This window comes from Sinohyriopsis cumingii, chromosome 2 (genome assembly GCF_028554795.1).
Source record: "Sinohyriopsis cumingii isolate HCF-2022 chromosome 2, ASM2855479v2, whole genome shotgun sequence".
Classification (NCBI taxonomy): Eukaryota; Metazoa; Mollusca; class Bivalvia; order Unionida; family Unionidae; genus Sinohyriopsis; species Sinohyriopsis cumingii.
Genome location: NC_142962.1, coordinates 152,446,935 through 152,474,076, shown reverse-complemented (window position 1 = coordinate 152,474,076; position 27,142 = coordinate 152,446,935). Strand labels below are relative to the sequence as shown.

Sequence of the window (27,142 nt, the reverse complement as noted above, 5' to 3'; positions counted from 1 at the left end):
TATAAAGTGCGCACATCATATAAGTACAAAAGCACAGCATATAAAGTGCGCACATCATATAAGTACAAAAGCACAGCATATAAAGAGGTTTCCACATAATATAATAACAACTGTCATATTAAGACAGCCCTGGCGTTCCATACATTCGTATTTACAGCCAAATTGTAGGACGATCTTTCCCATGTATAATCAGTCCACGGTTATCAGCTAGGAAACGCTTTCAGTCGCGGGGAAAATATGAAGAAAACAAGACCCTGATAGTATCGGATTGAATTCTTTAATTTACCTTCATCGAACTATCTTTATATGAGTCATAATCTAGAACGCTAGTTTGAAAAACACCCAAAACAAAATACCTAACTATTCACCATTTGTAAAGTAACCGCGTACTACTTGATGAACTACATTGTTGTTCTCTCACTCAGCCATCGTACTAGAATGTTATCAAATTCCGAGTGCTTTGTCGATCATGACATGTAATTGCGTTTGCGCATGCGTGTTTTGTACTGAAGGACTATTTATATCCGAATTTGTATGTTATTTACATGTCAGTTGATCTTTTGCTTTAGACTGGTTTATTCTTAGACATACACTATCTTTCTGTGTATGATGCACGATCAGTGTTGAACAGCGTAGACCCAGATCTATCTCACATGGCACTCACAGCATTCGCAGTTCGGTACACATTGTGCACAAAGACGGTCTTTGTGTGTGTAGTGTGTGAGTGCGAACGCGCGAGTTCGTGTTCTGTGTCGTCCTAGCTTATGTCCTAAGGGTAACTCTTGCCGAAGTATTGGTGTGCTTTGTGTTGTTGGTGAAGTCTAAAAATACGAATTAGGAGGGTATATAAAGCGATCTCCTGATTCAGAAACAAAGAAACACGTTCAGTCACAATTTAATCGATACATTTACACAGCAGTAAGTTCTCAGTCGTAAAGTTCATACCAAACGTGTAACCAATTTAGTTGACAAGAGCATGCCCGATATGGATTCATCTGTACATGAATCGTATTTGCATCCAATATCTATCGTGCTAATGTTGGCAACAACATTAACGCTATGGTTCTACCTGAGTCAGGTTCGGATAAGGCTTCCTCCCGGGCCTTTGCATATTCCTTTAATAGGGAACTCCTGGAAACTGACAGCAGACCCGGATATACGGAAATCTCTGAGACGGTTGCATAAGCAGTATGGCGACATCTACCGGCTGTATATGGGACCCAAGCTTGTTGTTGTCATCAGTGGGTACGAGGCCATTAAAGAAGTCTTTGTAAAACGGGGAGGAGAGTTCTCTGACAGACCCGACTTCTTGGTTAATCTAATCGGTGAAAACCAAGGTAAGTTTAGGAGTAAGTGCATAGTAACGAATATGAGAGATCAGGGTCAACTGAACCAGATTACACCAGGCTAAACCAGACAATCATATATTTGTGTATCACCGTCTCAAAATCAAAAGTAATTTTTCAAAGTCAAAGATGAAATAACACTAGACCATCCAGAGTGGAAGATATTAACAAATTTATAAAGGTAAAATACTCTGAGGTTAGGAACATAATTAGCAACCACTAATGGATTGTTCTTTTTTCACAAAACTTAAATAATGGCACAAAGCTAGTTTACGTTGCCTTCTACAATTTTCAGATAGGTGGTATTTTATTCTACGAGCTTAACATGAAAAACAGTATTGGTATCGATATCTAAAATGTATATTATTAACAAGGGTTGATGGCATAAAAGTGTGCTCAAAGCTAGTTTTGTTATAGAATAACATTCAAGAGAATCAGTGATAAAAATGAAAAATGACAAAAACATTTACTTCAACGTTTTACCACAAAAAATATGCCCATTTACATATTACATTTGATTATGATAACGTGGACATAAGCAGCATGATTTGCCACAATGGTTACAAAAGTTCAGTATGAGGAAATAACCAGTTATGATCATTCTGGATAAATGCACAATATTGTCATCGGCTAAAATGTGCAGTACAATTCGAAGATCTCGTAAACAATGCAAAGTAAGTCTGCAACTATGCAGCAAACAAAAACAAATAAAGAACCACACACACACACACACACACACACGAGTGTGTGGCTGAAAAGGTTAGATTTAAAAATGTATATGATTTCTTAGTATGTAAAGTATCAATTTTAGAATAAACCATTGGAACGTAAAATATATATTATAAATCTCAAATCATTCATATGTTTGAAAGGATTTAAAAGCATTAAAACTTACTGTAAAACAAGTCCGGTTGTTAATGGCTGTCATATTGACATCTGGATAACATCTAAACTATCCTCTGGATGTCTTTCTTTTTTAAAGTCGTTTCAAGGAAGGGATGTATAGTTTGATCGGACATACTTTGGTTTGGTTTACCTTTTGTACTGAGATTTTGTTAAAATTTTCGGACTTATTCACATGTTGAAACAGAAATGTAAATATGGGGGTCTTAATTCATCACTGCACAAAATATTACAGTCTAACATGCTTTTCCAGACACATCCAAAACGGTGGATACCTGTTCATAATGGACACTATCAGGGATCCTCAGTGAAACTCATTCAAAAATGTAACTGATATAGATCACACCTGCTTAACGTGGTTAGGAGAATGTTGTCTGGTCACCAAGTTGTGTATAACAGACATCATGACCTAACGTGCGTGGATTTGCATATATTGCAACTTGCTAGATGCATAATTAAATATAGAGAGATTTGCGAAGCGAAGCTTGTTTTAACACATATGCACAGTAGACAGTGACCATTGTCCACTAGGTCTCATTGCATCATAAGTTCGCTTAGTTTTATGACCGTCACTGTTATGTTTCAATCTAATCAGAACGATGTTGAAAACCCGATTGCCAAACAAAATGGCAGTGCTGAAAATCTTGTAAAGCGGTACACGAGTGAGCATGAGTGGCTAGGTCTTGTTCAAATTTACAATGATGACATTATTCTTATTTAAAATGTATTAATATCAAGGTAGAAAGTATAAAGCGGATATTAGTGAACAGGTTTGTTTTTTTATTATTTTTTTTAGGCCAGTAACACACGAAGATGTGTACTTCCAGTTTAGATCGATTACTATTGCAGTACCCATATTTTATCATGTTTGTGTCCTCTTACTTTATAAATGAAAATTGTATGTTACAAATAAAAGCAGAAAGAAAAGCATAAAAGAGTTAAACGTAAATGCGTGTAATACACAATTAATATAGGCTGAATTTATTTGTACAATTAAAAATAAACAAATCATATGCCAAGTATTGGCGAATGATGATGAATTCGGACGAACCGGTTAACATGAATAATCAGTTTATAAAGTTTTTAAATTTGTGCATCGTTCAAATTTTTTTTTATCTTTTGCTATTTTACTTTGAATTGTGAGGAGAATTATGTTACTGTGCGAATATTCACAAAGCATAGCTGTTAGAGTCTATCTTCTTTAAATAAGTAACAGAAAAGAGTAAAAAGCAATAAGCTTTGTGAAATTTAAAAAATAATTTATTTCCCTATAATGCAAAGTGAAAATGGAAAAGAACTTACGGTATTGCGAATTAAATCTCAAAATAATCCTCGAATTAGAGACACAAGTCATAAAACTTTAAAATTCTGAATAAACTTTGGTTCAAAATTTAAATTCAGTTAAACGCTGAAAGTGTTAATGCGCCTGTGATAGCTCGTAAAGTGTTGATGTGCCAACAATCTTTTGTTGGATCACAATTATATAATTCCAGGTTTGAATTCACTATAAATCCCAGTGAAAGTCTCTGTCCAAGAATAATATTCTTATGAGCACACTGTATTTCCAGAAAAAAAAATCACTTGAATTAAAGAAATAAATTCCAGCCCAAACGAACTACTAGACACAAAAGTAATACGATTTGATTCATCTGTATCTTAAAGCGCGAGTAACAGACTTTAAAAACATCAGTTATATGAAAAACCAAGACGCAAAACAAAACCCTGGATAAGGATCAAATGTTCTAGAAAGATCTTAAGTTATAATTATAATGTCCCTGACCAAAATCAAAATAAAACATGACAATCACCAGGTAGTATAGCTATAAGAAATACAATATCCTTGACTCAGCTTTAGATAATGATCCTCAGAAAAAGCCGTTTGCCAAAACTGTCATTGATTTTGGACAAGGTCAGACAATAGATACATAGTTTCATTACCCACAGCATGACATTAGGTAAAGACAAATTCTAAAAATTTACTAACAAACAATGCAAATTAAATATACATAACAAAGCGGTACATAAATTATAACCCGCTAACATCGCGCGGGATCCAGTAAGAAATCTGCTACTTCAATATACTCTACGCATTTCTAGCCAATACGTTTGAGCATAAAATAAAAATAAAATTAGCTTTCTATTAGTCAATAACGGATTTATTTATTCTCGTGAGTGAAGAACGTAAGTATTTTCTCTCGTGGTTTCTCCATTCGTGAAAATACTAATCTTTTCACCCACTCCCTGAAATATGTTCATTATTCATTCGTTTCTAGCGAATATTCTCTCAATCGTACTTGTGCAGACAAAGAGCTAAATAAGATTGTTTTTTCTGTTATGCATTTAGGTATAGCTTCTTCATCAGGAGAGCTGTGGACCAAACTTCGGAAATTTACTTTGAGAACTTTGAGGAGTTTTGGATTTGGAAAGACGTGTTTGGAAGGGAAGATCCACACCGAAGTGTCCAAACTCTTAAACGAAATCGAGAAAGAAAACCAGAATCCCTTTCGCATACAGCATCTTGTAAAACCTAGTGTATCCAATGTTCTCAATGCCATGGCATTTGGAGAACATTTTAAGCATGACGATCCAACATTTGCAAAAATGATGACAATGCTAGACGAAAGCACGGAAAATGGTGGACCGAGTGCTGTTCTTTTATTCTTTCCTTTCCTGCGACACCTGCCTGGAGATCTGTTTCATGTTAAAAAGGTTCTCAGAAATGTACAGATTGTGGAAGGTTTTATCGGCGAGCTCATCAACAAACACATAGAGAACTTCGACGAGAACAAAATAGAAGACTTCATTGATGCCTTCCTGCTGGAAATGATGACTAATCGAGATCAGAAAGAATTTACTTTTACAAGTATGTAAATTCGATTCTAAAAGGTTTCATAATTTGCATGTATACTTTAAATTTTGTATACAAATTGTAATGTTCTCATCAAGGTGACAAGGTAACACCTAAAGCGGACGATTTACAAATCACTTTCAAGTCATTAGTCTCACTTAAAAAATAAAAACATTTAGAGCTACAAAATTGGTAGTTATTTCGCGCACGAATGTATCCTGAAGCTCAAAAATTATAATCGTAATAATTTCTGCAATTCATTTGTTTTTCAGATAAACAGCTGACAAAAACGTTATCGGATCTTTTTGTAGCCGGTATGGATACAACCACCACGACCATCACCTGGGCCGTTCTATATCTTGCAGCCAAACCTGATATTCAGGAACGGGTTTTTCGTGAAGTGAATGAGGCAGTTGGAACAGAGCGACTTCCATCTTTGCAAGATAGACGGAATTTGGTCTACACGGAAGCTTTTATCATGGAAATTCAGAGAATTTGTAATGTTGCTACCGTAAGCCTGCCTCACACGTGCTCAGTGGACACAAAAATTCGCGACTTTGATATCCCTAAAGGAACACCCCTTATTCCGGACACTGATTCTGTACTATTCGATCCTAAAATCTGGGGCGACCCAGAGGAATTCCGGCCAGAAAGATTCATTAGCGAAGAGGGTACCTTGCTGAAGCCAGATGAGTTTATTCCATTCTTTACAGGTCTATTAATATTTTAAACGATGCGTATTTCTTAACTTCGGCATGAAGGTTAGTTAATGGGATGAATTAAATGCCATACCAATCAAGTGATTTTGCCTCCGCTCGTTATTTTGCGAGCTGTTAAAAAGGGTTCATCACTGTCGCTGAAATATTATGTCTTTGTTTTGTGAATACCAAGGTAACATTTAAGAGTTGTGCAGTTGATTATAGTTTCAGAAAAATTGTAAATTGGCAAAGCTAAGATTGCTACTAAACAAACTTTTATTGTCAGTAAACTATGCTATTCTAGGTTCATCTCTTGATTTAGCTTCTCAGATATGATTCAGCATGGTGAGAGAGCAAATGTGTGTGTGTGTGTGTGTGATTGGGATCTTTAACGTAGCTTTTTAACAATTCTTCAGTCATATCGCTACGATGTCTGCAGTGTGGCAGTTTATAATGATGTCTAGCACTGGGGCATGATTCCGCAGACACGTAGCATGATGTCCAACCGAGTCACATTATCCTGACACCAGGCCGACCAGTCCTAACACTAGCGGTCAGAGAGAGAGAGAGAGACCAAATCTATATTTTGCATTCCACTATAATAATATCTCGGCTTTTGGTCATTTAGTTATTTCGGTTTAATTTATTTCGTCAGTAATAGTAATAAAGAGATGGTGGAGGGTAGGAGAGAATGACCGGGTCAAAATGTAAAAGGTAATACCAATAGTAATCCAAAATTTCAACGACTGCCGGTTTGGTCAATATTTTTTCTTTCTTGATTTCTTGCAAGGAATAATATTTAGAAAGAAGTTTAAATTTAAATTTCGCTGAGTTTGTATAATCCCTCACCGAATCTTGGATGTAATCTTTAGTTACTGGAGAATGTCCAGTGTTGATTGTGACTGTTTTTTGTTTTTGTTGTTTATCTCTTATGTTTTGCTGTCGATGTTGTTTTATGAAGCTCATAGAAAAGCAAATACCAAAAATTTAAAAACTGGTTACTATAAACTACAATCATATTTACAGGTAGAAGAAACTGTGTTGGCGAGCCACTGGCTAGAATGGAACTGTCTCTCTTTATCCCTGCTCTTGTCCAGAAGTTTGAGATATTGCCGCCAGAGGGAATGACGTTCTGCATTAAGGAAATGGACGGGATGGTCGGTGTGACACACAGACCCAACCCGTTTGAGATTCGAGCAATACCGAGGACAAAATTACCTATTTAAAGTTGACCATATTCAACTTTACCGACTTGATCGCCAATGGACAAAAAATGAACTAATATTCTTAGTTTAATAACCTTTGTATTCTAAGATTGTACTTAAATTATTCATCTGTGTGCTGGTATATTTTTTTTATTGTACTTAAGTTATTCATCTGTGTGCTAGTATGGTCTTCTTATTCTTAGACTTTAATTAAATTATTACTTTGCGTGTAGATATGACTTTCGTTTTTGTTTTGTATTTGTGACCACACTCCACGAAGCTCTTAATTTCACACTCGCACCGTCTTTCGTGTTTCACAGTTTACATTTATATGATTTGTTAATTAGCTTTTCCAATCATTTATTTAACACCAATCAATTGCTTAACGGTCATGACTTTCACTGCAGAGAGTCAGCGAAAAGCTGAAGCGTACAATTATGCCGGAACCCCACAACAAGGCATTCTGAAATTTACGCAGACTTTGAATGCTTGAACATTCCGGTGAAAACCCCTGCGGTTCCGTCGAATACAAAGTACGTTGCAGAACAAATTCAATGCATTTTTTTTTAGCGTTGTAATTAGATGTGACGGAGAAACTGAGCAGTCAGTGTTGTACCGCGCTCAGGGACCTAGAGCCTCAACACGGTTGAGGTGTTCCTTAACCTGACCGAGGTTTCCTACAAATGGATCTAGCAATATCTTGCCTCGCCCGATGTCTTGCCTCGCCCGATGTCTTGCCTCGCTCGATGATATGATCATGACCCACGATTACATTGCGAGTGTTTCCGTATCGACTCATTACTGGATTTGTGATGGTCACTTTGAGACCGATAGTTCGATGTCACTGCCACGTCAGAGAGGAGTCGCGCAGGGCGCATTAAATCTGCAAAAAATAATTAGCTTGACCCCGCGCACGACTTTTCTTTGCTGATAATAGCATGGGATGCATTGCTGTCGAAAACTATCGTCAAGCTGGAATTGCTCACTGCCATTTACCAGCATCTCTTTGGCGATAATGCATTTTTCTCCAGGCGGTGGTCAGTTATCGTAGTCCAGTTGTATATCTAATTCTGTCTCGGGTCCGCAGTAGTTGTTGCTAGGGACACGCCTTTCGCCAGAATATTTTCTTCACGGTGTCCTGTACAGATTTGTTAACGCAGCAGCGATATCACCGCCAAGAGGGATTTCTTTTCCCCGGTGACCTGAACGGTCAGCGAGAGGGCTTGCCCGCCACAAACGTAAATTTCTTTGTTTCACATCGGACGCTAGTCCATGGATTCCGCTCAACCATTGCGTTTCGGGATTCGCAATACAGCTATATAAAATTTAAGGTCATACTGCAAAAATTGAACCAGGGGCATGTTGAGCGGAAAGTGATAGGCATATACATGTTGTCACGTTGTGTGAGAAAATTTGTTAACAATTCTTGCCTCATGTTTATATATGTTTTCTGATAGAATTCGTAATTCAAAGTACTTTGGGTAATGTCAATATGTGTTATATAATATTACGACTTTAGTCTGATTCTGAAACAAAGAGACTACTTGTTCGTGAATTAGCAACTGCATTACGGTCAAATTCGCGGTTACTTCCTTTGAAGGACCTTGCCGCGAGCGAGAAACTCTGGTTGTTTGCAGTGATGTCACCGGTCGATTTAGGCTAAGAGGCCGGAAACCCGACATTTTGACACCTCAGTGATACCAACCCAGACCGTTTTCAAGGTGACCACCGGTATCCAATCAGAACTAAGATAGTCGAATTTTGGGCGGGTTTCTCACGCAGCCAGAGATTATTCCGTTACTAGTCATTGTGAAAGAGTTAGTGTGTTTTCTGGAAATGGGCGAGAGAAGACGTAGGGAAGACACTAGAATGAGGTCCGAGTGCCGAAGTTGCGCACTCGTTAAAAGGGTGGGTAAGGGAGTTCATGGAACTTCGGACGAAATTGTAACAAAGACTTCTGAGGAAGCTTTCCGGGTGCGATCGGACGCCACCCGAAGATTAGAGAGAAGACGTGGAGAGCACATAGAGATAGGCACTTGTGCGAGGAAGGAGGGCCAGAGACGGAAACGAAGGTACCGAAGTACCGACACAGAGGGTCGGAGACAGAAACAAGGGTACCGGAAATAATGACAAGGAGAGTCAGGAAAAGGAAACAAGGGTACCAGAAGTACCGAAAGGAATACAAGGCGGAAGTTACAGAAGAGTAACAAAGAAGGAAACACTCTCACCTATAATTTCGCGGGATGAAATAATTGGAAATTTGGATAGGTCGTGTATTGATTGGAAGCAATTGCATTTAAAAATTGTCCTCTAATTGTGGAATACCTTGACATAGTTCATTGAATTGTTATGCCTTTCACCTTATTTTATATTTTAACACCTAGACCGTCGGCATTGCTGACTGGTGGCTTGGAGCTATTTAACCTTTAAATTGTCCGTCCTTCTCCGGGGGTTAGTAATAATTCCGCGGGGGGGGGGGGGGGGGCACGTGACACATGTCAACAACGTGTTTCTTTCTCCTAAGTTGAATCTATGTCTTTCGAACTTCCAATCATTACAAAATTACACAAGGGTTCTATAATCACCAGGGTCTCGTATTCCACTTGACATAAAATATTACACATACACATTGTTTTTTGCTTCTTTTTCTTTCTTTTTTTTTTTTTTTTGCAAGACCCAATTTTCTCAGTTTATAAGTGGCAAATGATTCTGCTGGCCTATATTAACTTCAGATACCACATTACAAGAAAGACAGCATTACAGCAGAAATCACAAGAGAGAAAAAAAAATCCCATTATTTTAGACCAGAAGATTTTGAAAGCGATAAAGTATACAATACCAAAAGCCAAGAAAGCATTACTCTTGTTTTTATTAAGATGGAATCTTAACTAACCTATTAATTGGTAACTAACACTGTTCGGTTTGGGTCCGAAATTTGGGGCGTAGAAATTATAAAATTTTATTGAACGATGTCAAAGCACATAGTAATACTTATTGGTGTTTTGATTATGTAAATCTCCGTTTCCGAAGAATGTGGATATCTATAGATCTTATGTCTGCAATCTTTTCCTAATAAACAACTACTCGTGAACAATATGCAGAACAGACAAAAGGACATATAAAAAAATTTATCTCCAAAGGGAAACACCCACTGGCTGTATAAATCCTTTGCTGTGTACTTCTCATTTGTAACCTTCGTAACCTGAGCGGAAAATCTTTGGTATCCCAATGTGCTCAATTAAAAAAATGAAACCCCTGCCAGTGATCTCGAAATATAACTGATGCACATGGAGACACAACGGCTCCATTCGTAAGCTAGTGGTTGTCATTTGTGATTAGGTTTCACTTTTTTGGTAAACAGCTGCGAAGTACGTCTTCGCTGCCTGCATCCGAGGAATCTTGATTTGATCCAGTTCATCTGTCCAGTTGGGAAAATAAAATTTCCCCACGTCTTTTAACAAGAAGTTTGTGCGTGTGATTTGGATTTTTAACTTAGCTTTAACAATTTTTCAGTCATATCGCTACGATGTCTGCAGTATGGCAGTTTATAGTGATGTCTAGCACTGGGGCATCAAACATGATGAAATGATGTCCCACCCAGTCACATTAGCCTGACACCAGGCCGACAGTCCTAACACTAACTTCTTAATGCTGAGCGCCAAGCGAGGCAGCTGTTAGTACATATACCATTTTTATAAGTCTTTGGTATGACTCGGCCGGGGATCGAACCCACGACCTCCCACATCCGAGGCGGATGCTCTAACCACTAGGCCAAAGGAGCGGTCTAACAAGAAGACGAAATCATCTTAATAATAGTTTTCTCTGATCTTTCCCACCAAATAAAACCTAAAGTTCAGTCTGTAACATTATCGTGATTGAGAGTGATACCCTGATTACTAACCAAACTAAGATTTATTATATTGGCAATGGAGATGAGGCAAACAGTGTTAGAAAAACATTTGGTCAAATGAGTTAAAGACGACTCTAGTAATGACCCTAGAATACAAGCTATTTTCATGACAATCAACCACCTGAAAAACCAAATTCTCAAACCAAGACCTGAAGTGCCAAAACAGTTACTAACATGGGAAATGTCCAGATTATCTCCAAGCTCATAAAAAAGACAATTTACAGCAGGCTGATTCAAAAGTAGTCAGCACTTTAGAGCAAATGTGCTTTGTGTTAATTGGATCATGTGGTCTGTGTCACTCAGTTTTGTGTCTATCAAGTTCTCCTTCATTAATTTTGGTGTAAACTCCTTCTCCCGAACTGCTTCTTTCTTTATTTATATTTTTTATTTTAAAATTTAATTTTTAGCATGCTCACTTTCTGACTTTTTTAATAACAAATATGGCCCTGGTACATTACCACTAAAATTCACATTTGCTCTGTATCAATTTACCAAACTTCCATTCTGAACATCTCAACTGAGCATCCAAGTTACTTTGAAAGCTTCGCAGTTTTTTTCCAAAATGTATCTTGTTATGGATCTCGTTGTTGTTGTGGGGTTTAACGCCATTTTTCAGCACACGATAGGCTATACATGGCGGCCAGTATTAATGGTGGAGGAAGAACCCGGGAAAACCCCGGAAAGAACCACCGACCCACGAGAAGCTACTGGCAAGCTTTCTCACATACCCACATTGGCTGAATCTTAGACTCGAACCGCCGCAGACAGGTGAGATGGCAGTGATCCGTAACGAAGAGCGCTTTAGACCATTCGGCCACTCGGGGCCCCTATATATATATATATATATAGAGAGAGAGAGAGAGAGAGAGAGAGAGAGAGAGAGATCATCCGTCTTTTGTAGCTCAGTTATTAATGATAGCATTTTAAAATCAACAAATACATTACGACTAACTAGTGTTATTAAATGGAAAACGTGTCGGAAATGCAGTATTTACCCAAGTTTTGATTTTAAGCTATCTTTTACTGGATAGTTTCTCAATTTCAGTTTTGAGACAAGTTATCAGTTTGTTGAAAGTGACTTGAAGTTTTGGCTGATTTAAGTAAGTCTCGAGATCATATGGATACATAGGTGATGCTTGATTTATGATATAGATGCATTCATGAGGTTACAACATAAATCGGAATTTGTGTCAGTGAAGTAATTTCAAGTCCTTGGGCAAATTATGCCTCAAAGTATTCAATTAATGATTACTTGTATATAATTTTCGAACAAATTACGTATGTGAGCATTGTACGAGTCACAGGACATGGTGCCAACAATGGCATAAAAACAAGCAGTGGCGCAAATTAAATGTTATTTTTTCGACATCAATTGTGTTAAAATGAAAACATAAAATGAACATGTGCAAATCAAACATTACCCGATTTTGTATTAAAAATACACGTCTTTGCACTATCTCAGTGCCTTGTTAAAAGTTCGATTTAATCTACCAAATCAATAAACGTCTTCTTTGTAAGTGGTAGATTCATGGAGAAAGTTTCAGAATTTTTTCTGACAGCCTTATAAATTGTTTTATCATGTTACCAGTCTCAGTTAACCAGACCTTTCACACAAGCATATACATTTGGGTTACCCCCACCCCCATGCATACATACTTAATGGACGGCCCCTAACCAGACCTTTCACGCAGCTAAGTGACATCTATGTTAAATGAATGCCAGGTAAAGATTAATATAAATGGCTGTAATGGTCAGACAAAAATCTGGTAAAATTGCTGACTGGTTGATGGATTAGCATTCTTAATAAAAGCTTTGACCACACTGATGCACAATTATCATATATATATATATATATATATATATATATATATATATATATATATATATATATATATATATACATATATATAAAATTTACAGACCACATAAAATCTGTATAGGAACTACATGGTTGTACTTCTGCATGAAAATCTTGCACACTGTCAGACTGACACAAAGTAAAAGGGGAACATTTTGTAAGTTTTGTACCAATGCATTCTAATACTTTTACAATATATTATTAAATACATTTATCATTTATATGCAAATAGTGGACTTTATGGTTCAGATGGTATATCTGAACAAAACGAACAAAGAAGCAAAAAAAAAAAACAAATGAGTGACACATGTTAGAAACAATCACTTGTACAGAGCTTTACCAGACTCTCAGTTTAAAGAGAGATCTCAGCATCATGCAGGAATCTTAATGATGTGACTACTGAATACCAGAAGTCAGCATGCAGGAATCTTAATGATGTGACTACTGAATACCAGAAGTCAGCATGCAAGAATCTTAATGATGTGACTACTGAATACCAGAAGTCAGCATGCAAGAATCTTAATGATGTGACCACTGAATACCAGAAGTCAGCATGCAGGAATCTTAATGATGTGACTACTGAATACCAGAAGTCAGCATGCAAGAATCTTAATGATGTGACTACTGAATACCAGAAGTCAGCATGCAGGAATCTTAATGATGTGACCACTGAATACCAGAAGTCAGCATGCAAGAATCTTAATGATGTGACTACTGAATACCAGAAGTCAGCATGCAGGAATCTTAATGATGTGACCACTGAATACCAGAAGTCAGCATGCAGGAATCTTAATGATGTGACCACTGAATACCAGAAGTCAGCATGCAGGAATCTTAATGATGTGACTACTGAATACCAGAAGTCAGCATGCAGGAATCTTAATGATGTGACTACTGAATACCAGAAGTCAGCATGCAGGAATCTTAATGATGTGACTACTGAATACCAGAAGTCAGCATACTGATAATTCATCAATTTTGATGAAAACTGGTGGGCAAAGAGACCTAAAAACTTCGCTGTTGATTATTCTGTGGAGGCCAGGAATCGTTGGTCTAAAGTTTAATTCTTTGGTCTACATCCAATACAATCATAATGTATTCCAGCAAATGAAGTTAGATCTTTACACTGGGAAGAAGATAAAGGTGTTATGTATATTTAGTTTGCATTTTTAAATTTGTTATATGCGATTGTAATGTAACAATGTATGTTAGACTTAACCTTGTCCCAAATCAAGTTTATTTTATACTTGATCTGAATTGAGTTTTTTTCTTTCTGTAAACAACTAATACATAGCTAAAATATTCTCTATGTGTATCAGTGTAACATCAGGATCATTATTAATAAAGTAAACATGTTTATTTAGGCCTGGGTCTAGGTTATTGAATTCCCCTACAATCTACCTGGCGTGCCTGACATAGTCCAGGTTATATATCATAATTTTAGCAACAGCCTTCCTAATTATAACATTTTATTTTGTAAACACTAAGAAGTTTCTAGAAGGTTATTTTCCATTAGGTAATGGTTTGTTGTAGAAAATACTGTGACAGGGTTAAAGCAGAATACTATATAATCTTGTTACTTGAAAGATTATTCATTTGTGCTATAACATCTGAAACAAGTTAATGTTGTGTATATGATTTGACTTGGAATTATTCAATTTCTTCTTTGACAATACAAAAGAGTGCCAATAACATGCTTGGAAATAGAGACTTGAATTTACAGTGAAATTTCAAATAAGGATTTCTTCCTGGATTGTATTACTGTGATCCAACAAAAGACTGTTGGATCATCAACACTTTGTGAGTCATCACAGGCACATCAACACTTTCAGCATTGGATTTAATTTTTTTCTTCCAATAACATTTATTCAGAGCTTTTATTATTAGGACTTGTGTCTGTAATTCATAGATTATTTTGGAATTACATTGTAATTCGCAATACCATAAGTTCTTTTTTTCCTTCATTTTCATGTTGTATTCTAAGGAAATAAATTATCTGTTGCATTTTACAAAGTTTGTTGCTTTTCACTCTTTCAAGTTACTTATCTTAAAAGCATAGATTCATAACAAAGGAAATACATGACAGAAAAGACGAGTCAACATTAGTGACATAAAGACTAAGTAATTTCTAATTATTAGGCTCTAAATTGGTTGCTCTTACAGTCAAATTAATACAAACAATACTGGTAAACATTTTACATTTTATTCACAATAGACTATCATGAAAATAAATATTGCACATGATCATATACTTCTAACAATTAACAGTCATGTAACTTGCATATAACAACCATGTAAAGTGCATGTAACAGCCATGTAACTTGCATCATTAGTGTATTATACTGAAAATATGAATGATTTATTGATTTGCAGTAACATTTAGAACTTAAACCAGAATGTGATCAATTACACTGCTTGCCTCTATTACAACTTTTAGTAGTTTCCAGCCATTGTAAATATTATTTATCACACAGAAAAGAAAATTATGGTCCTAATTTCTATTCAACATCTCATTTTGTAATTTTTTTATATCTTTTTAAACGTGTAATTTAATTAGCACCACATAAATAGTATTGTGCTGATATGACATTAAGCACATAAAAAACATAAAACAATTTTTAAAAAACATTCTTTCTCTTGATATTAAAATTAGAGCTTTACTTTTTTAAATCACTGTTCTTAAAATCTGTCTGTAAAGGTATTGTCATTGTCAACCCCTCAAAGCCAGATTTTTCAATGTGCAAATCACAGTCTTTGAGTAATTCTGGTGCATGGGCCAGTATTAGAAGCATAGTTTATGCATCGGTAAGTACCTTAATTAGACTCTTAAGTTGAGGTATCATATGAAATGCATGCTTTAACATTAATTTGGACAGTTTAACATAAAATAAACAATTATTTCATTAATGAACTGGCCAGAAAGGATCTCCTGTCTAGGCTATGATGTAGATCTCCTCGCAAAATCTGAGGTCATGAGCTATGCGCAAATACTCAAGTTAGTAAAGCATAAAAAGTGGGTCACAATGGCTTCTTTAGTTAGAGTGTAGAGCTAACAGAGATGCATCCAATTATCATACTTTATAATTCAAACAAAAACCACCTAATAAATAAACTTTAAACAGAAGTTAAACAAAGTCCATGAAGCATGAAATATAGGTTACAACAACCTCTTTGTGCAATAATAGTACTTGTCAAGATCCATTCCTTCACCGAGTTTCATAATTCTAATAAGAATGTTATGTACATGGCATACCAAAAGCTGTTTTGGCTACAAACTACAGGATAAAATCTTCACCAAAGCCAGTAAAAGATAGAATATGAACTTATTCTGCCTTAAGGGTGTGGCAATTGTACAGATGCATATCATCATAAATTTTATGTTTTGATCATGAATAAAAAGTGTCAGAGAAATTAACATCAATACAAAATTTTAGTAAAGCATAAAATACGGGTGATAATGACCTATTTCTACAATGTGGGAGTAGTGCAAATCAAGATCCATCACCTCAAGCAAGCTTCATGATACTAAATTGGAAGTTATATACAGTGCATATATATGAAAAAAAAACTGGTCATGAGCTAAATGCAGAAACTTAAACCTGGTCCAATAAAATGTGAAATGTAGATCACAGTGAACTTTCTTTGTATTTGTGAGGGACTAACATATATGTAGTCATATTGTTTACTGATACCATCATGAACAGTTAAAAAACAAAAAAATGTATAAGTGACCTGCTTTCATGATGAAGTTGTAGCTATCTTCAGCAAGTATTCCTTTACAAAACTTCACATTTCCAAGAATAACTTAACAGGGTGCAAAAAGACTATGTGGTCACAAGCTAAATACAACAATTAAACTTATGCCCACAAAATGTGAATACAAGTCAGGGGGTGATACATTTGTAATTAAGGTGGAAACTATCATTTTGTTTGATGATTACATCATGAATACAGCCATAAGCATGAAATATAGGTCGCAATAACCAACTTTTTTGATGCAGTTGTAGTATTTCTCAAAAAGCATTCTGCCACTCAATTTATTGATTCTGATATAACAATACATGTACTGGGTGTAAAAAGCCCATGTTGTCAAAAGCTAAATGGAAAAACTTAAATAAGTGTAAAATCTACATCAAAGTGGTCTTTTGTTGTCAGGGTATGATGCTAATTGATATGCATACAATTATCTGCTTGGATGATTCAAGCATTAACAGAGGTTAAAAAATAGACTTAAAACACCAGTAGAAGCAGCATGAAATATGTGTCACAGTGACCTGCCTTTGAAAGAGGCTTTTGAATTCATTAAGACCTAGCCCTTTACCAAGTTTCAAGACTCCGAGTATGTATAAAAGTTTTTAAGTCTGTGCTAAACTAAAAATCAAACCAAGAATGTACAAATGTTAAACATGCATATTCAAAATGGGCCCATTCAGCTACCTCTATTGATGGCAGGTGCTATGAAACCCACTCCAAACTGTTACCTAGCACCTAGGAAGAAAGAATGGATGAGATGCAATAAGGCTGCACACTGGTACATGCTTTTGTATGAGTGGACACTGAAGTCAGGGCAAGTAAATAGCTCTCCTTTACTTTTTATAGATGAGCTAAAAAGTCAGTACATTTACTATAACTCAGGGAAGACATATTAAGTTAAATCAAAACTCCCCTATTATGTGGCACACTATGAACATAGCTATGTAACATCTGACTATGTGTAATTTAAAACTACATCATATCATAATTGGTGATAATAAACATAGCTATTTCAAAATTAAATTTCAGCCAGTATGATACTCATGTTACACCAGGGATTGGGGGGAATTATAGCAAGGAACCAGTGTATATTAAAGTAATGAAAGTAAAGGTAGAACAATTTGATTTGACTGTACATGCAATGTCTATATAACTTTTTTTGAAGAAAATAATTGAGCAAAACAACTAAGAACATTACCCATTGGGTCTAGCACATGTTCATGGTAGATCCAAGTTTTTGTATTTCACTGCAAATTTTTTTAAAAAGAATGGTCTAATACCAGGCAACATATTATATTTATCTTAAAACTGCATCTCAATAACTCAATAATACACTAGGCTTCACCTCTGATCTACAACCAACATCAAAGAAAGATGCACTCCATGCTATACCCAATGACCAACACTGATCAAAAGAGCAATCAAAAGTGATCACATTAGGGTGATATTATTTTTTAAAAAGTCTGAACTGATCCTATTAACTGTTTCTACAAACAGTAGTTTTCAACTGCATGGGCCTGAACTGAGAATGTAGCAAAATACATTTCTACATTTCACCACTCACTGACTGGTAAAAGGGGAAACAAAAATGTCCTTACACCCCAAGGAAACTTTGAAAAGAACATCACTAATTTGCTTAACTTTTTATAACTGAAATTTCATTACAAGGATTCCAATATTCTATTGAAATTGGCACAATTCCTACACATTTCATAAATATTTAAGAGAGAAGATTTTGGCAATTCATTTCAAATCTAGGTGATATTAAGTTCATTTACTTCACAAAGAAGGATCTACAACTATACTGCTTATTTCATGACAATTAATGTTATGTCCCCTTAAATAAAGTATATTCAATCCGAGATAATGCACTTTATTTAGTATATGACTTAAACATCATGAAAATAACATGGAAGTGTTGAACTCTCTTCAAGATAATGAGCCGATTCTGCAGGATTGAAAAACCTCTTTCATAGTGATGTTCTTATCCAACTTCAATGCCCTGGGAAACTTGTGAATTTTAAGCATACATTCCATGTACTTTAAATGTTCCAAATGAAAAATTCCACTGTATAATTGTTTCTTTATGCTATTGTACCCTATGATTTACCATATATACTTGCTTAAAACTCAGGTCCAACTGCAAACAACACAGACCCATATCTGCCATTGCATAATACACCAGCAGATCAGAGACTATATTGTTTATTCTACTGATTAATCATAACAAACAACATAGAGCCAGATCTGCCAGTGCATTATGCAATTGTAAATCTTGGTCTATGCAGTCTGTGGTTGGACATGATTTATAAATGAGTATAGATGATACTGGTATACTACTTTTAAAACTAATATATCTGACATCGATCGATAGAGAACTTCTGTCCAGTTATTAAGGACAACATAAATGGGAAAAAACTCCTACTAACATGACCCTATCTGAAAATGGACATTCCAAAGATGAGTTTGTGCTAAGCAATGCATAAGGTGGCTAGAGATGAATGTTAGACACATTTCAGCAGAAAAAGGCAAAGGAGAGGCTAAAGATCCCAGCTGAACAGATGATGTTTAACAAGCATATCCTTCACCCCATCTTTCAGTGCCGGTCGTGTAGCATCAGCTTTTTTAGAAAGTTCCCAGTCCATGGATAGGCTAAAAGAGAACTGAGCCAGAAGCCTGCAAGTTAGAAAAGTAATATCTGCATTATTAGTAGCTAGCTTTCACTTAGTAATATGCAGCATAACCTCTCTTTATCTGTCTCCAATAACATTCCTGATGGGAACCTTATGGAAGGTGCATAACACCAGTACCCTGGTCACCATGTCCAAGTCCATTTCAACATGGTGCAAAGTGTCTACCCATCCAGTTTACTACAAAGACACTAAACAAAGCTTGACGACAAAAGAGCTAAGTTAGAAGTTTCATTCGTAGCTGAAGATTGCACAATTGGCCACTTTTTCAAATCATTCCTGTACAAACTGGCCACTTTTTCAAAATCATTCCTGTACAAACTGGCCATTTTTTCAAATCACTGTAGGTAATTATCTGTAAAAAATGCATACCAAAATGTTAGTCTCAAGTTTCCAGAAAGTCAAACATTAAGAAAAATTTGAAACGCTGCTTGCATTATTATTTGGAGACTCTCGTTCCATGATTATGTCTTTTGCAACTACATGCTAATTTAAGAGTTCACTAGTTGCAGAGGGGAAGAAACCTGTTCATGTACCTGTTGCAATACAGTGAGTTTTTATGAGGCTTCCGCATAAAAAGACACTTGTATATAAAGGACACAACTAAAACAAATGTCCCTAATGGATTGTCCCTTAACACATTAACCCCTGGAGGTTTTTGTCATTTTCACCTGAAAATCGAGTAGGAAACACATTTTGAAAGCTATTTCTGAATATATCCAAAAACAACAAATCCCAGGTGATCTTTCACTAATATACTGTCTAGTTGTGTTAGAAACGTCGTTTTTCATTGGCTATTTGGTTCACGCATGAGCAGAAGGGTAAAAATTGGATTCTTTTTTTTTTGCTAAACAGAGTCATTATTTTTGTATTGAGACAACTCTTTATTCCAAATGCCCATCTTATCCTACTGTTTGCAAAGGTTCATCTGTCTGTTTGCAGTTCATACCGGTGTGCCTTACATCTGAGACCAAAAAGTCTAAAATCCGGACACAAAATCGGATTCCAACCATGCGCGAATTTTGGGTAGAAAGAAATTGGGTCCAAAAAATGAGGTTTTTTTAATCTGTATTTTGTAGTGCAACTAGATATTCCAGATTATTTGGTATCATTGTAGAGCTACATCTGTCTACCTTACTATAATACCACCCACTTTAGTGTATCATGCATGACCATGATGCTACAGAGCTCGGCAGTAGGCTACTACCTCCTGCCACGTTAACTCGTCGCTAGGGGTTAATGTGTTAAAAGGATGTTTGAGTGTGCTCCTGAATCATTATGTTATGGATGTAAAGGGCATTTGTTTACATTTTAATTGTAATGTAGATTATCAGCTGACCATTACTTGTATCTGAGTCACTGGACATTAGAATCTAACTTAACAATTATTTAATCCCTTCATATATGTTTCAAACCATAATTTCTTTCAGACATGCACATTTTTATCATTTGGAAAACATCAACGGCAACTGCAATGTTAACTCAATGCTATTTTCGTGAGATGGAGGTGTAGTGTCATGATCAAGTTATGTGTTCTAATAAATTGTTATAATTAGTATATCATTATTTTACTCTAGTCCAGACTTAAGTATATTTGCAATTTAATTTAATATTTAAGTGATCAATGTGATAAATAATATTTCTGAAGAAACTTTTTAGGGCTGTTTTAATAAAATATACTTGTGATCCATGTAATGCACTTTTAATGTTGGAGTGGTCAACATATTTACAATTTATCATTTTCATACAAACTGTTTGAGTAATCTAAGTAACCTAGCATATATACTATAAAAAAAACTTTATTCCCTGTGTGCCATGTTTGTTTAAATCAAACAGCCCTTCTTTATTTTCAACATCTGTAAATAGATATGGTACCCTCAATTATAACTGTGTATTGGAACTCTGTCAGCATAGGTCTAATGGACAAAAAGTTCCCAAGCTCCACTAAGCAATTCATTCTGTATGCAGTATAGCTCAGAATAAAGATGTATATCTGTAGCTGCCTGTGCTTGTTATATTCAACACACAAATCTGAACAACATTACACTGCTGATGACCAAAGTATACAAGTTTGGATGGACACAGGGAGTTATGGTTTGACATTTATAAAGGAATCAAATAATTCTGAGTAAGATTGTAATAATACCAGGTAATTACATTCCAAGAGTGAGGGTTACATAATAATGGATCAAATGCTGACTGTAATATCATTACTATTTGATAACATGTCATTAATACTGTGCTAACAGCATTACTATTTGATAACATGTCATTAATACTGTGCTAACAGCATTACTATTTGATAACACAACATTAATACTGTGCTAACAGCATTACTATTTGATAACATGTCATTAATACTGTGCTAACAGTATTACTATTTGATAACATATCATTAATACTGCGCTAACAGCATTACTATTTGATAACATGTCATTAATACTGTGCTAACAGTATTACTATTTGATAATATGTCATTAATACTGTGCTAACAGCATTACTATTTGATAACATGTCATTAATACTGTGCTAACAGTATTACTATTTGATAACATGTCATTAATACTGCGCTAACAGCATTACTATTTGATAACACAACATTAATACTGTGCTAATAGCATTACTATCTGATAACACAACATTAATACTGTGCTAATAGCATTACTATCTGATAACACAACATTAATACTGTGCTAATTGCAGTACTATCTGATAACACAGCCCTGAAAATGTGCTAACAGAAAAAGCAGAGATTTTAAGCCATGGTTCTAACATCACATGATGTTTATAAAAAGCAAATAAACATGTCATAAGCATCCCTTTTTCCCATTCTAATGTCGAATAAAAAAGAACTTTGTAAATAATGTAAAACTGGACTTGCCATATTGGGACCAAATTCCTAATACAACAATAAGACTGCCATATGGGGACCAAATACATATAATGCAACAGCGAGCCTGTCATATAGGGACCACATGCATACAATACAACAATAAGACTGCCATATGGGATCAGATGCATGCAATACAACAATGAGCCTGTCATATGGGGGGAAAATGATTACAATACAATACCAAGGCTGTCATATGGGGACCAAATACAAAATACAACATTGAGCTTGTCATATAGGGGGAAAATGATTACAATAAAATACCAAGGCTGTCATATGGGGACCATACCTTGGAGGGATGGGGTGGTGGTGGTGGGGGGGAGCTAGATTGTAAATAAGTGTGCAACTGTAGTTACAGGCTTAAATGTAACCACTATTTCAGCTAGTTTAAATCTATATATAAGACCACTAAATCATTAGATCAAATCCAGACCTGATTCAACTGGACCAATGTTGGCACTGTGACAATAATGATTACATAATGGTTACAGTCAACTATGTTACAGAGCCCATATGCATATGTGAAACCAACTGTGTATAAGGTCGTATGTAATCGATCAAATTTCTATATAAATCATAACATATTTACTTGCATATAATAACCACATCTTCATAATATGTTGTTATTATACACAGGTTTGACTATATTTTTAAAACAAACTGCATTTTATATACTGCTTAAAGGTCCCAGCTAAAGAGGTGGTGCTTGATCAACATATCTCTGACCCCCTCCTTTAGCAGGTTGCGGCTCAGGGTCTTTGGCTTATCGAGTTCCCTGTCCATTGACAGATTTAAGGAAAACTGGGCCAGAAGTCTGCAACAGAGCACAAAACAACACAACATTTAGATTAAAGCCACACACAACCAAATGACATCAAGAAAAAGATGATGAAAGTGAAAAAACTTGAGAAAGCGCTGAATATAAATTAGATGACTGACTAGCTACTTAAAACAGCTTGGCTCTTGAAAAGCTCTTAAAGCAATTCTTGCACTGAAGGCAATGAAAAATGTACAATTCATTATACAATATCAAGCTAGTTAACTAAATATTTATTAACACAAGGTTTTATAATGCAGACATTCATTAGCCATTCATAGTATTATTAGCTATTTAGATGAACTGGCAAAAAAATACTATTAAAGTTATGGGTAGCTAGCTAGTTAGCAAGCTAGTTAATTTAATATTACATGAATGTATTATAGAGTATATAATAATTTGACACTATTAATGTGTTATACAATCCATTTGATACTAATGTGTTATACAATCCATTTGATACTAATAATATGTGTTATACAATCCATTTGATACTAATAATATGTGTTATACAATCCGTTTGTTTAAAATGTTTAGTTATACTGCAACTAATTTTTAACATTCATCATAAATAAACAATGCTGCAATATGTCTGGTACAGTTCAAATAGCATAAATATTATATAAATATTAAATTGCATACAAACTAACAGGTAACATACAAAAAGAAAAACATCAAAAGTTATCCAACAGTTATCAAGCATACAGTTCACACATAAATATAACAAAGGACTCAAAGTTATGAAATATATATTTAGAAAAATCAAACCCACATGCATCTACCATAAACACACATACACTGGAATCAATCAAATTCAGTATAATAAACCTAATTTGTAAAAAAATTATGGAACAGAATTAAATAGCTGTTGAAAAATTAATCTCATGTAATAATGACATATTCACTTTAATATTTCATCAACTTATTTGCAAGGTTTCAAAGGTCCCATACTGATGTGTAAGATGGATAAATATTTTTGAGAAAACATGTACCAATATGACTTATTAAAAAGTTTTAACTATATTTAAAACTTTAATTTATACAACATGTGTTGTAAATACTAGGAACTACAATTAGGAAAATACATCTTATGAAAATGCAAAACTTAAGAGTCAACCAATACAAAAGTTGGGACACGATCAAAAAGAAATTACAGACACTAATGCTGGCAGATGTCACCAACAGGTTTCTCAGGAATGTTTAAAAATGCTGCAAAGGACATTTTACTGATGTGTAAAAGCTGAAGAAATGTAAGGAAATTAAACATGGAACACCAAACTTGGAGATGACAATGCCAATAAAGAATGAACTTTTCTGTACAGGTCATCAGAAAGGGGATTTTATTTTTTCATCCACCAAATTCCTCCAATTATGAGAAACAATAAACAGATTTCATGTGTCACACAATATCTGCAAAGCAGTCTAATACAAAAATGAAATATTTTTTCTTCGAAGGATGGAATTGAATACAATGAAATGAATGATGGAAATAATACAATGAAATAAAACCATCAGATCTTGTACCTGCTATTATAATTTTTAAACATACAACAGATAAAACATAAATTAAAAAACAAAACTCATCCACAAATCAATTTTCTTTGAAGAAGAACATGGTGAAAAATGCATCCCATTATTTAAATCAAAGTTCAGTTATTTACCACTTTAACAGTTTTGGCAAATGATGATCAGGTTCTAATATGCATTAATGTAAAGTAAGAAGTACTTTGTACCTGCTTCCCAGCACTGAAGCCTCACTAGCATATTTCTTCACAAAAAATGTGGTGTATGCCAGCACACTATTTGAAGGTTACATGCTACATCTGTAACCTAGAGATATTAAATGCAGTTTATGCCAATTAACTTATCTGAAGACTGGTAAATTGAGAGCTACACTGTTAAGTTAGGTATATTAATTCAATTGTCAGCGAGTTGAACATTGAAAGTGCCATGATATTCTACAGCCTCGAAATTGTAATATTTACACATAATCAGGTTTTTTGCTGTTTGACAAGTGAACATTTTTTGCTATGACAGCCTCACTCAAACACTGGAACCGCAATGAGTACATATAATTTTGTGTTTGTCACAAAAACCCATCAAAGTAACAGTTTGAGCATAACATATTATGAAGGGTGAATACAGGATATACTCACTGCGCAATACTGACATTGTGATTGTAAGGAAAAGCATGTGTTTCTGCAAGTAGCCTGTGCCATATAGAAAGCAAGTTTTCATATTACATTGACGTGTTTTGGGAATATATAAAGCAGTCAGAGATAGGAGTGTGGAACTCCACCAGAGGGACACTACCGAGCATTCTGGCTGGTAGGGGCAAGTTTAAAATGGGAGTAGGAAGAGTACAGATACAGGACACCTTGCTGAGAGTTCTGACTGGTGCAGGGGAGATTCTGGAATGTGAGCCGGAAATGTAAAGGTGTATGAACAGGTGAAGGAGAGAATCACAAATGTGAGCAGGAAAAGCAAAGATATAGTGTTGAATTCTGGGACATTGAATAATGGCCACTTTTGAGACGCTAATTCATGAATTGGTGACTTATGGATGATAACTGAGTATATTCATGGAGTGGGGTAAATTCAGATCAGGATACAGGTGGGAAAACTTGACTTTGGTGAGTTCCTAATAAAGTGCAATTACAGAACTGTACAACTCAAAGAGAGAGCTGAATAACTGGCCTTGAATCAGTTCTATTAATATTACTTCATGTTATTGTCATCATGAGAGGTAGTGTAAGTGGGAACATGTGAGTGTATTACTAGTGTTGTATGTCAATTAACAGTATTATATGTCAATAAATGTGATGGCACAGATTTCATGAATTTTGCTTCTTATCACTATGTTTGTAAAGGACTTCACAGAATAAAACCAGATTTTGTACGAGGCATTACATTTAACGTGACCTAGGTCAATGGCCTCGCATCATATTGGCAGGGGTATCAATTTTGCTGGATATGTTTCTAGACAAGCACTGTCATGACCTCCTTCAGACTTAGTCAAATAGAATACGACCAACGCATATGCTCTCCTCCATTGATGATATGATGGAACCATAGAAACTTGTTCTGTAGGTATTGACAACATTAGCAGACACCAGCATTGGTCACTTTATTTAGAAGGTCAGGAACTGCCATCACTCATATTACTATATTAAACCAGTACATAAAAGATACCTGAGAATTATGAAGGACAGCAATTACAAGTCCTTTGTCTTAAATAATCATTTTCAAACCTCTAGCTAAAGGTTACATGCTTATGAATGACAGAAAATATAGGTTCTTTCTCTTACATGATCATTTTAAACCTTAAATAAATAATATCTACTTATCAAGGACAGCAATTATGGGTCCTTTTTCTTACATGACCATTTAAGCCTCTAAATAAAGAATACTTGTTGTCCATAAAAGATGATTATTTGTGGGCTTCTGTCCTTTATAGGCAGGTTTCAATGGACATCATTCATGTGTGTAGTATCTAAGATCATTTAAAAATAATGATAGTACAATGTTTGCTATGTGCAAATATTCCCTAGAGAACTCAGAAAAGGCTTAACACTTGAACACAAATTCCTCCCTCATGCTTCAGCAAACATTTGCACACAGCAAACTATATATGATCCTAATGATCCATGCATGAACAACAGAGAGGATTTTACAGAGAGTCATAAATGAATAAATGGAATTTCCAGGAGGTAGTTAAGCGCCTTATCCTAACAGCTGCCAATTGAACAGATGATGAGTTATAAGAAGGTCTTGCACAGATTCTCTTAGATTTCTTGTGGAACTGCACCTGTTGGGGAGCTCCCAGTTGACACTAAGGCTGAATGCAAACTGAGCCAGTAATCTGTAAAGGAGTGGGTGGAAAAAAAATCACATTAGTTGCCCCTTCATAGAATAATTGGTCATTTTGTATGCATCAGAATCCCATGTTGTCCTGAATGCCCTGTTAGTAAGACAGCAGATCCTTATGCAGCAAAAGCCTCCATGTTAGCATGCAGAGAGAACAGTTAGTAGTGCATGTCAAGCAAACCACAGCATTCACTCTTAAAATAATATTTCCAAATCAGCTGGTGCTTGGAATATATATGAACAAAGATTGAGGTAAAGAACAATTCCTGTCTGTCATGCTGCTAACTATACAAGGCAAGTGGTAAGATGTATTAAGTGTATTTTGCCAATGATAATGATTCACTGATGGAAATGTTT

The 27,142-nt window shown here is 35.3% G+C and overlaps 2 protein-coding genes across 4 annotated transcripts in view; one reads left to right on the top strand and one right to left on the bottom strand.

The window, feature by feature from the left end:
* The first annotated feature begins 510 nt into the window (after positions 1 to 510).
* On the top strand, positions 511 to 7,232 carry LOC149806103 (cytochrome P450 2H2-like). The gene is made up of 4 exons (XM_089950997.1): positions 511 to 1,337; positions 4,594 to 5,112; positions 5,370 to 5,810; positions 6,822 to 7,232. The coding sequence occupies exons 1-4, from the start codon at positions 977 to 979 to the stop codon at positions 7,019 to 7,021; spliced, it is 1,521 nt and encodes a 506-aa protein (XP_089807123.1). The 5' UTR covers positions 511 to 976; the 3' UTR covers positions 7,022 to 7,232.
* Positions 7,233 to 14,957: 7,725 nt separating this feature from the next.
* The window catches only part of LOC149806102 (small G protein signaling modulator 3 homolog), a 105,385-nt gene continuing 93,200 nt past the window's right edge, over positions 14,958 to 27,142 (bottom strand). The window contains exons 20-21 of one of the 3 annotated variants that reach the window (XM_089950994.1): positions 22,777 to 22,915; positions 19,058 to 19,197 (exon numbers count right to left, since the gene is read on the bottom strand). In XM_089950994.1, coding sequence (XP_089807120.1) covers positions 22,780 to 22,915 — 136 coding nt within the window. In that variant the 3' untranslated portion in view covers positions 19,058 to 19,197; positions 22,777 to 22,779. Of the gene's footprint in view, positions 19,198 to 22,776; positions 22,916 to 26,726; positions 26,781 to 27,142 lie in introns of those variants that run through there. The other 2 variants (XM_089950996.1, XM_089950995.1) reach the window with 2 other exon arrangements.